Source organism: Mesocricetus auratus, unplaced genomic scaffold (assembly GCF_017639785.1).
Source record: "Mesocricetus auratus isolate SY011 unplaced genomic scaffold, BCM_Maur_2.0 Super-Scaffold_100676, whole genome shotgun sequence".
In the NCBI taxonomy this organism is placed as follows: Eukaryota; Metazoa; Chordata; class Mammalia; order Rodentia; family Cricetidae; genus Mesocricetus; species Mesocricetus auratus.
In genome coordinates, this window is record NW_024429266.1 from 36,026,806 (window position 1) to 36,038,873 (window position 12,068).

Genomic DNA, 12,068 nt, shown 5'->3' on the forward strand with positions numbered 1-12,068 from the left:
TACTAAAAAAAAATCAAAATGGGTCAGAGATCTTAATGTTAGACCTGAAACTGAAATTCCTAGCAGAAAGCAATATAGTGGAAATGCTCCAATATAGAGGCATAGACAAAGCTTTTCGAATAGGATTTCAGTAGCTGAGGATAACAATAATGAATGAATGGAATTACATCAAATGAAAAAGGCTTATATAGGAAAGGAAACAATTACCAGGATGAAAAGACAACCTTGAGGATGGGGGAGAATGTTTCACAGATGTGCAGCCAACAGAATATATAAAATTTCAAAACGTGAAACACCCAGAGAACAAATAATCCAGTCTGTTACAAGGTAAATTAACTGATCACACAATTAGCTAATGAGTGAGTACAAAACTTGCTGGGGAAAAAATGTTCAGTAGATTCAGCCATTAGTGAAATGGAAATCAAAAATACATTAAGATTGTATTTCACTACATTCAGAAATATCATTCAGAAAGCAACAAAGTTTGTGAGGATGCTTAGCCATTATGGAAATTGGTATAGAGGCCTATCAGAAAAACTGAAAACTAGTGCTATCATGTGATCCAGCTATAACATTCTGGATGTATTCCTAAGTGAATTAAGTTAGCTTACTCAAAGATGCCTGCCTACACATGTTATTGAGGTATTATATCACTAAGTTATGAAGTCAGCCTAGGTGTCCATCAGCAAATAAAACGTGATGCACAAACACAATGGATTTTTCAGTCAGCCATAAAGAAGAATGAAATCATGTAACTTGCAGGAAAATATGTAGATTTGAAGATTAACATGTTAAGTAAAATAAGCCAGACTCAAAAATAGCATGTTTTTGTTGATATGGAAATTAAGGGGTAGGGGAGGGTGCACAAGTGAAAGAGGGACTATTTTAAATATAGAAGACAGTAAGCGAAGGGTTGGATAAGGGAGAATAACAGATTAAACATGGATGGTGTTATTTCATGTATGAAAGTCACAATGGTACCCATTATTTTACATAATTTAAGATACACTAATACATTGATGGTTGAATAAGCCCAGTTAAAAATATTAAAAGTTGGAATCCTTTATGATAGAAACATTTGTAGTTCATGTTCTAGCATTCTCCTAGGTCTTTTCAGTACTTGAGGTATAAAGTTCCAAGTGTTCAGAACCCATTGAAAGCAGTATAAAAATTGTATATAATGTAATAAGAGTAACTATATTGAATGTTTATGATGGTCCAGCATGTTTCCCTTGCATTTTAAAACTTCATTTTAGTCTTTACATTGAATCAATGAGATACTAACATTGCAAAACTGGTAAGCAATAAGTCTAAGATAGTAGCTTTAAAGAATTGTTCTTTAATTGTATAAGAATGTGATTGCTTTGTTGTTCTCTCAAAAACTAGTTAAGCTCATTGAAGTAACTGAAGATTAATCCTTATTAGCTGGTTGATGATATAGAAGTGGTTTAAATTATCTTGAATGTTATTGGAAACTTACCAATGTAATCAACCTGCTCCTAAGTGTCTGGGCAGTCCCAGTGGGGAGTGGGGTCATATCTGATAGTCAAGAGTGGTCTCTACCTGGTGAGTAGCTGCATTGTCAAGAGTGTAATTGAATACTTGCATTATCAGGTGTGCAGGTGCATACCACTTGCTAGGGAGAGAACATTTGGTTAACAGTAAAATCTGTATTTCCCAAGAGTTATCCAACTCTGCACAAAGTAAAGCATTATGTTAAATGATGGCTTGCATAGGCTTCATCATCCATTTGTCTTGCAACTAACGGTCTGGTGGCAACACCTTTAAAGTTTTATTGTGATACTGGGAAGTCACAGGAACCTAGGCTTAGCTTCCGGTACCACATTGATTTTACTTCTGGATCACAATCAGAATGGAAATCCTAATTGTAGCCTATTCCATTTACCTGTTGTGGAACTGAAAGAGTTGTCCTAGGATGAGTCAATAGGCCAATTGTCTACTGTGAGTCAAACCTGGATGAGAATTCCATGGTTTGAACATGTACAGTTAGTTTGATTGTTAAGTTACAGTAGTGTTTGGCGATTCTGGAAATTTGTATCAGTTCAGTGTTATCATAGACATAATTCTAAGATAGCCTTCAAGCACAGAATTCCTGCTACAAGATTTTTTTTCAGGAGTAATTAAGGTTTCAAATCAATTGTTTTAATGGTAATTACCCCCAGGTTAGCCCAGCCTGGATTGGTGAGTTCTTAAAAGGGACTTGAAGTAGGAATTTCTCCGTTCTCCATTGGTAACAATGACATTCAGGGGAGAAAAAAAAGGAGATCTCAGTCTTAACAACTGCAAAGAACTAAATTCAGCTGCACCCCAGTGAGTATGAAGGAGGACCCCAAACTCTTGATAACCCTGAGAGTTACACTGGCAGGGGACCCAGTTACATCATGCTTGGTTTGTTTATGCCACTAAGTTTGCCCTGGTTTGTTATACAATAATAGAAAACCAGTACAAAAGCCAGTGCCTAGTAATTTTAGAAATATCTGAAAGTTTCCTTTTCCACAAGCCACAGTCACCCTAGAAGATGGTCACTAGGCCCTTTGAAAAAGGGTTGGGAAAAGATTTACAATATATTCCTGTGGAAGTAGCAAGAGAGAGCAACCTGCAGTGTTTCAGTAAGGGACCTTATTGTCTGTGAATTAGCTCTCCATCTGGAAACAAGAGCTCAGTTGACTAACTCAACTGTCTGCCACTAGACTGTACAGTCTTCACGATGACCTAGCCCATTTGTTTCATTCCTAAGAAAAGCCTTGATCAATTAACCACATTTAAAAATCTTGTGGACTAAAGCAGTCTGGTTAGTGATTCACCCAGTTGCCTTTTATGATAAGTCACCCACTCTGTTTTGGTGGTTAAATGCTACCATTTGGCCCTTCTGTTCCAGGGTCTTTTTGTTACCACTGAAATCAGTGAGCCATGATGAATACATCTCTTAGGACTGTGACTATTCTGCAGTGGAGAGCAGACTCAGAGCTCTTCAAAGATGCAGGTGTTTTCCTCAGTGGCTCACCTCCTACATACCCAAGGGAAGGGGTTTTTCTGGGCCTTCTGGAGATGGGGAGAGTGATCTAAAAGTCGTCTAAAAGCAGAAATGGAGCTATAGAATAGATTAAAATGATTTGGAAAGAGCAGTGAAACCTAATTTGAATTTGAATTTAAATTTATAATTTAAAATTACAAAGTATACATGAAAACCTATTACTAAACATAAGTGAAAGTCAGGTGGCTAAGGACAGAGATGAAGCATCCAATAGAAATAACTCCTGAGAAAGAGAATGGTGTCAGTCATGAAGGAAGCAGCAGTGCCAAGGAACAGAAAAATACTAACCCTACACTGCAGTGTGTAGGACAGTCTCCACAGCAGAGAAGGGTAGAACTCTGAGAGGATGAGTCACAGATGATTCCTTTTTATTGTTATGGTCTAATTACCACCGTTATTTACTGAGTGCTAATTGTGCCCGATGGCGTTTTTATGCTTCACTCAATCTTTACAAGTACTTTATAGGAGACTTGTTATTATCTTTTTTCACCTATGAAAGGCTTACATTGAGTTGAAAAAATAAACTCAACTAAAATCTTACCAGTTAATAGGAAAGATTTGAACACAAATCTGCCTATTTCCATATACTAAGTTGTGATCTTGGAGTGTAAGTTACAGTTATTTTAAAATGTAATTGACCCTCCATATCAATGGAATATGCATCTCAGAATTCAACCATTATATTTAGAAAACAAATCAGGAGAGCAAAGTACATTGTTCAGTGGTAGAGTACTTGTCTAGCATGTATGAGACACTAGGTTCCATCTCTACCATGGCAAATTGTGTGTGTGTGTGTGTGTGTGTGTGTGTGTGTGTGTGTGTGTGTGTGTGTGTTGAGAGAGACCTACTTTTAGCACAGCTCCCACCCTGATTTTGTTCCAAGGAAAAATTGCATCTATAGTGAACATGTACATATGCCTTTTCATCTCATTCTCTAAACAGTACACTTCAACAACTATTTACATTGTGTTACTATCGTAAGTCAGGACTTAAACCTTTTCAGTTCATGACACCTTTTTAAGCCCCAATTTTTTACTTGACTTAGGGTATGTAGCATAGGATTATAGATCACATGTTTGCTGGTAAAAATAATAAAAATGTTTTAAAATAATACTTGGTTTCATTCTACCATTTATTAAGAAACAAATTTGAATACTAATGAGATGGTTGTGCTTATTTACTTTTATATAAATAATTGAATTTTGCTGATTCTTTGATACTGTAGGAAACTGAATAGCTTTAAAACTTTTCAGAGCTGATCCATAGTTTATAATTGTCTTTAATGACAATTTATAATGTCTTTACAATTGTCAATAGTAAGAATGCTTGTTTCTCATTCAGTGTGTAATAAAAATGGCAGCAGTTTTGTATGGGCTATTTCAGAATTGTTATAATTTTTCTTAATCTCAAACCATAATTAATTTAATGTTTATGAAATTATGAAATATGCTAGCCTAGTCTACAGAACAAGCTCCAGTAACCAGAGCTGCACACAGAGACCCTGTTTCAAAATAAACCAAGAAAATAAGAGTTTCTCTCTCTTCTCTCTTTTTCTCTCTCTCTCAAAAAAAAAAGGAAAACAAAAATAAAAAACAAACAAAAAACCCAGTAACACAAAATTACCAAAACGAAATGCAACACAAGAAAACGAAATCTGTTGTGGCTAGCTAACTACTCCTGCACATGGGGCCTGCCCTGGACTGTGGTTGATATACCACGTGACACTCCATTGAAGAAAACTCATTTTCCCTTTCCCAGCAGGTATCAATGACAAATAGATTCTTGGTGGGAGGTAGGACTTTGTATTCACTTGCCCTTCTTAGTGTGTAGAGCAACATACATAGTTTTGTTGTTGTTGGGTTTTTTGTTTGTTTGGGGTTTTTTGGGGGCGTTGGTTTTTCAAGACAGGGTTTCTCTGTGTAGCTTTGGAGCCTGTCCTGGAACTTGCTCTGTAGAAGGCTGGCCTGGCCTCACAGAGATTCACCTGCCTCTGCTTCCCACCTACTGGGATTAAAGGCATGTGCCAAAACTGTCTGGTGAAACATAGTTGTTTTTGTTGTTGTTGTTTTTAATAATCAAAATTTAAAACATAAGAATTTCTGAAATTCTGCCTCCAGACATTTCAAATGATCAGTTGTAACTCTTACATTTAAATTGTTGAGAAAGTTATTTTCATTTAAACATTTTAAGATATTTACTGTGAATGCTTCTACATCATCTTTTTAAACCCTGGTCTTTCATTTGTTACCTGTTTAGTAAACATTTCAAGGAAGGGTTTAAAAATGAGCTATTATTTCGGGCGTAGCTTTTATTGAAGTGAATGATTTTTCTGATGTCACAAAACATACCATCTCACTGGTACTCTGATGGAGGCTGTGAGGGCCTCCCTATGAAGCACTGAGTAAAAGTGATAAGTTTGCCACCAGTTTTTTTTCTTTTTTGCTGCAAATTCAGCTTCTCACTCTGTGTTGCTCCAGCACCATATATTTTGCTGTAAAAAGCTCAATTTGTGTAAAGTTCAGCTCCCCAGTTATATCCTCCCACCTCCTGCAAAAGCGATTTTACTGCATAATCTGTTCTTGATGCAAAGAGTGCTGCGCTGTGATCATTATTTTACCTCTTCTGTTCAAATTTAGTCACTTATCCATAACAGAGAATATTCTTGGCCTGAAGTGAAAGAGTTACTAGTAAAGTCTAAAGTAAATACCAGCCTTAATGAATAACATAATATTTTATCTTTAATATTTAAGATTGATGATTATGGGGCAGCCAAGATGCCTCAACACTTGTCACTCAATGATACAAGCTTAATGACCCAATTTTGATTCTTATAACCTGCATAGAAGTGGAAGGAGAGAATCAACTCTACAGCTTTCCTCTGACTTCCACACACATACCATGGTGCATACCCATCCCCACACATGCTCACACACAAATCATGCATACTCACAAAATGATAAATAAAACTTATAAAATTATATTCACATGCATACAGCTCTAGCTTTAAGAAGTAATGTTTGTGATAAGCAGGTTGTATTTATATATTTAGTAAGATAGATAAATAGATACATACATGTATCAACAGTTAAAGAAATGGAGGTCATGAATTTGAGATAGAATAGGAAGTGCATGGGAAGAGTTGGAGCGAGTAAAGGAAAGGGGGAAACAGTATATTATATTTTAATTTCAAAAATAGCATTTAAAAATGATGGTAATACTCAATGTATCAGCAGTGATAAAGAAATAGTAAAGGACTTTTGTCTTTGCTTGCAGCTACACACTTGTGGTTCTATGAAACGAGATAGCAGCAACTTTTGAGATCAGACATTCTAACAATACAACCTAGAAATACACTGATTTCCTACCTACATGATGCTTAGAGGAATGGTGGTAGGAAAATGCTGAAAGTCTTTCCTTAATTAAACCGTTGTGATTCTGTAAGAGCAGGAAACCTTGTATATACAGAAAAAAATCATAATGTACAATAGTCTTGGCTCTGAGCAGAGATGATAGAGTTAGCATTTGCTGGCATTGCATGGCTTGATGGAATGTCTGTGCAAAGTGGATTTATGTGTTCACAATCAAAGCTCAAATGAACTTGTACAATGCACTCTGGATGGTCACTATTAGAAACTAACTACTGGTTCATGTCTTGTTTGATTTTGAATTGAATTTTGTTCATTACATGTTCAGAAAGCTTTTATTGTTTCCAGATGTTTTGAAGACTCCCATATTCAACTACATACCCTATCTGATTGTGATTCACAGTTCAAAAGTCCATATAAATATAAGTAACCCAGTAGGTCACATGCAAGTATTACACTATCTTAAACATTTGGAGATTTGGGGTCATGGAACCAGTTCTTATTGTACTGGAGTACCACTGTATATGTATACATATACATAAACATATGTATCCAGAAATAGTCTAGTTTTTAACCCATACTACATTAGTTTTAGTCTGTTTTGGAACACCTCTTTTAGAAAAATGATGAGGTATAGTGGGAAACACAGCAATCAGCCTAAAGCTCTAATTCTAATCCTGTTTGTGTATGAAGTTGAGAACCAGGAACATTTATTTAACATTTTTCAAAATTACATTTATTTAGTGTGTGCATGTATGCTGCAGTGTGTTTGTGGAGGCCAGAGGACAACTTGGGGGAGTTGGTTCTTTCTTCCCACGATGTGGGTCTTAGGGGTTAGACTTAGGCTAACAGGCTTTTGCAGCAAGTGCCTCTAGTCCTTTTGCTGGGCCTTCAGATACATATCTTATATAGCTCTTTTAAAACAAGATCAAAACACAAAAAAATATTTTATTATTTAGATGCTGGGGATAAATCCCAGGGCCTTATCTATGCAGGCAAGCACTTTACTAACTGGACCATATTCCTAGAATGTGTAATTTTAAGTGTAGTTGCAATATCACAAAGTTATCCCTATCTAATTCCAGAACATTCTTGTCATTCCTCAAAGACATACTACTCCTTATTCCTGCTAGCAGGCACTCTACATTTTCCTTTCCTAGCTACTGCCAGCTACTAATCTCCTTTCTGTCTCTTTGTTTTTTTCCTATTCTAGACAGTTCATATAAGTGGAGTCATATAATACATAATACTTGGTGGTGGGGTTGTCTGGCTTCTTTCACTTAACATACATTTAAGGTTCACTCAAATTGTATCTTGTAAATTGATACCTACTCTCCTGAGTGGCTGATAGTCCATTTTGTATATATGTTTGTATATACAGCACACTACTGTTTGTTTACCCATTTATTACTTGATAGACATTTGGCTGTTAGGTGGATATTTTTATATATGTATACAAGGTTTTATGTGGGTGCCTTATGTTCACTTCTCTTAGATATATATACCTAGGATGGGTGTTGCTAATCATATGGTAAATTCTGTGTTTCACTGTTTCCAAATTCCTAATAGTTGTACTGTTTTATGTTTGCACTCTTAGTGATTGTACATTCTTTTTATCTTTGAGAATAGGTACATAACAGTTTTGCAAGGAGGAAAGTATGAGGTAGAATGTACAGGTTCTGTGCCAAAATGTTTTCTCCTATCTAGTTCTACACATCATGTGTAATATTTCCCCTAGAAATTCTGGAGAAGCAAATTAGTATAATTAAGAAAAATTTAGAATTCAATAAAACAAAAATGATTCAAAATTGAGAGTACTTGCCACTTCTTTCTACACAAGTTTAGTAGATGAATATACTTTATTTTATTTTTAAATTTTTAAAAAATTCTCCTATGTATAGGTGTTTTGTTTGCATGTCTATCTTTAACATGATTGGACCTGCTCTTTACTTACAGAGAAGCTGGCAGAGGCTCAGCGCAGGTTTGCTACACTTCAGAATGAGCTTCAGTCATCACTGGATGCGCAGAAAGAGAGCATTGGTGTCACTACATTGCGACAGCGCAGAAAGCCAGTCTTCCACCTGTCCCACGAGGAGCGTGTCCAACATAGGAATATTAAAGACCTTAAGCTGGCCTTCAGCGAGTTCTACCTCAGCCTCATTCTGCTGCAGAACTATCAGGTGCTTAGTCTTACTCTGGGGAGTGGCATTTTAAAGTCAACTCCAGTAAGTGGAATTACCATGATCTACACTGAGTCCTCAAAAGGGGACATCATGGTTAGCACATTGTAGAATGATAGAACATCTAAAATGTAAAAGCTGAGGGCTGGAGAAATGGCTCAGTGGTTAAGAGCACTGACTGCTCTTCCAGAGGACCTGAGTTTAGTTCCCGGAAACTACATGGTGGCTCACAACCACCTGTCATGCCATCTGGTGCCATCTTCTGGCCAGCAGGGACACATGCAGGCAGAACACTGTATACGTAACAAATAAACAGTAAAATATAATTAAATAAAAAAGTAAAAGTTGTGCAAGGAAAGTTTTGCCTGTAGTAGCTGGTGATACATCACAGTTTGTAGAGTGCTTGCTGAGCATAAAACTGAGTGTGATGGCACATGCCTGTAATTCTAGCACTAGGCCAGTGAAGGCAAGAGAATCAGAAGTTCAAGATCGTCCTCAGCTACATGGAGTTGAAAGCAGCTTGTGTAGGCTTCAAGACTCTGTCTCAGAATAATAAATATAAAGGTTTTCCCTGCAGTGTTGGAATTTTAAAATACAGAGTACCAGAAATCTCCTATCTACAGTGATCTAAGTGTTTAATATATATGCCTTTTCCATTGATTTCATAATTTTCTTTGATGAATTAATGTTTTATCATTCAAAGAAGAACCAACTGAGAAATAATTCAGCAGAAAAGTAATAATGCAAGAGAAATAAGTGATAAATTTCTTTGTTTCTGTATATACCCCAGACTGATTTGAACATGAAGCTCTCCTGCCTTAGACTGCTGAGGGCCAGGTTCATTAACCACAAGTTTAGGCTCATTTTTTGACATTTTTCCCACAGCTTTATAATTTTTTTAAAAATTCATATGAATAACTAAATATTTAAAAGAAACCAAGTGCTTTTCCACAGGTTTTTAAGTATTAACCTTTTGAGTTGGTGAGAGAGAACTCAACTATTAAGCGCACTTGCTGATCTTCTAGGGAACCTGAATTCATTTCCCTGTAGCCACATCATTTAGTCTCCCAACTGCCAGTTAACTGTATTTCCAGGGATCTGTTCTCCTCTTCTGGCCTTCACAGGCACCTGTACATATGTGATATATAGGTACACAGACACATATACAAAATACAAAAGTAAATCTTTTAAAAAGTAATAGGAAATATCCATATTTCCAGTAACTTTTGTGTTGGACAATTATTAAAACAAACAGAAACCAAGAACAAAAACATTACTTTGGATCCCCTAGAACTGAAATTATAGACAATTGTAAGCCATTGTGTAGGTGCTAGGAATCCAACCCAGATCTTCTGCAAGGATGACCTGACTTCAGATTCCTAGCACCCAAGTAAAAAGGCCAGGTTGACTACACTAGCCTTTAATCCCAGGCCTGGTGAGGGTATCTAGGGCCAGTTTGGCCAAACTGGTGAACTCCAGGTTCAGTGAAAAACCCGGTCTGAAAAAAAAAAGAAGAAAGTGTGGAGAGCTATAGAATGTAATACCCAAGCTCAGCCTCTAGTAACCTCTATTAACACACATGCATGAACATACACTACACTACATGCACATGCACATACATACACACACACACATAACACACAAAACACACACACACACACATGCACACACCTGTTTCTAGGTTACAATGTATGCTATACCCAAGAAGAATTTAAAATCATACATTGTGGTATGAGAAACAGTTTCTAACAAATAAGTAAGAAACCTTATCAGCAAATACAGACAACCTCAGGTTGGTAGATCTAATCTGTGTTTCTGCCATTTCAGATGATGGGCAAACAACAAGTGAATGTTTGAGTGTAGGATTAGATTTTGTAGAAATTGAAGGAATGTAGAACCCAATGTCACTTGCCTTGTGCAATGGTTCTTTCTTCCTTTCTGCCCACCTCTCCTTCTTACTTCCATCCCCAAACTGAAATGAATGGAAAAGCAGAGTTACGAGAACTAGATGAGTTTCCGTTGTCCTACATGTATACATGCCTGTACAAGTGAAAAGCACTCTTTAACACCCCTCAAAGAGCAAAGAATTAAAATAATGCATGATAAATGCAAAACATTTTATGAAAATACTCTTATGGTCAAAGCAGCAAAACAACCAATTTTAAAATGGTTATATGTGGAAAGTTGGAAATAAAAATGTTGTGAGCTTAGAATTTTCATTGATTTGCTTGGAAGAAAAATAACAGAGGTGTGTTCGTGGTAGTATTCTACCTTGGAAGCAGTAAGTGGCAAGAGAGCTTACCCTGTTAGCAGTGAATGCCTCTAGGAAGGCACTGCTGCTCCTCAGGGTTCTCAGTGTCGGCTCAGTCAACTCTGTCGGTGTCTGTTGCTTCACTGTTTTAATTGTCTTTAATGATGCTAGAAATGATTATTGTATTTCTCTTTTCTTCCTATAGAATTTGAATTTTACAGGGTTTCGAAAAATCCTTAAAAAGCATGATAAGATCCTGGAAACATCTCGTGGAGCAGATTGGCGAGTGGCTCATGTAGAGGTGGCCCCATTTTATACATGCAAGAAAATTAACCAGCTCATTTCTGAGACTGAGGTACAACACCTCTGCTTGCTTGCCATATATGTTCAGATTCATTTGTAGGTATTTTAAAGAAATGATCCACTATTTTTGTCCTTTTATAAGTTACTGGTTTAGAATACTTAGGCTCTTATTTAAGGTCTTTTGCTTTTGCTTTATCAGTATATTTATCAAGAGGCTATCAGAACATTATACACATGTGTATGTATGTGTATCACTTTTATTTAGGATAATTTATACCAAAACTTGACAATTTATCTTTCTAGGCTGTAGTAACCAATGAACTTGAAGATGGTGACAGACAAAAGGCTATGAAGCGATTGCGTGTCCCTCCTTTGGGAGCTGCTCAGGTTAGTATATGCTTCTAGTGGTCTGTTTTCCTTTTTCATACTTTATAATTAATACAGTATTGTTGACTGCTGTCATTACCTTAAAATTTTTTAAGCTAGATTTTGTAAATAGTTGCTATTATTGCTATTCTCATTATAAAACCAAAAAATGGATATTAGGATCCAGACATGGTGGCACATGTTTTAATCCAGTACTTAGGAGGCTAAGGCAGAGTAACCATTAGTTCAAGGCCAGTCTGGTCTACATAAGACCCATGTTAGGGAAAGGAAAGAAAGAAGGAAAAATTAGATGTGAGCCTTCTTATCATAATGAATTGCAGTGTCTTGCACCTATCTCTTAATGCTCCCCTTCAACTCCCTCTCCTATTTGTCCCTACACATATTTGCTTCATGGTAATTGCCTTATCAACTATGATGAGGTTTTGTTGTTGTTCATGATATGAGTAGTTCAGATGTACTGAATTACCATATAGCTTTTTCCAAAATAGCAGTATTATAACCCTGCAAAAGAGGTGAGAGGCTTATTA

The 12,068-nt window shown here is 36.4% G+C and overlaps 1 protein-coding gene across 1 annotated transcript in view; it reads left to right on the forward strand.

Annotated features, from left to right (window-relative positions):
- The window catches only part of Xpr1 (xenotropic and polytropic retrovirus receptor 1), a 141,219-nt gene that overhangs the window by 72,680 nt on the left and 56,471 nt on the right, over positions 1-12,068 (forward strand). The window contains exons 4-6 of the mRNA XM_040738905.1: positions 8,377-8,600; positions 11,057-11,206; positions 11,458-11,541. Coding sequence (XP_040594839.1) covers positions 8,377-8,600; positions 11,057-11,206; positions 11,458-11,541 — 458 coding nt within the window. The remainder of the gene's footprint in view (positions 1-8,376; positions 8,601-11,056; positions 11,207-11,457; positions 11,542-12,068) is intronic.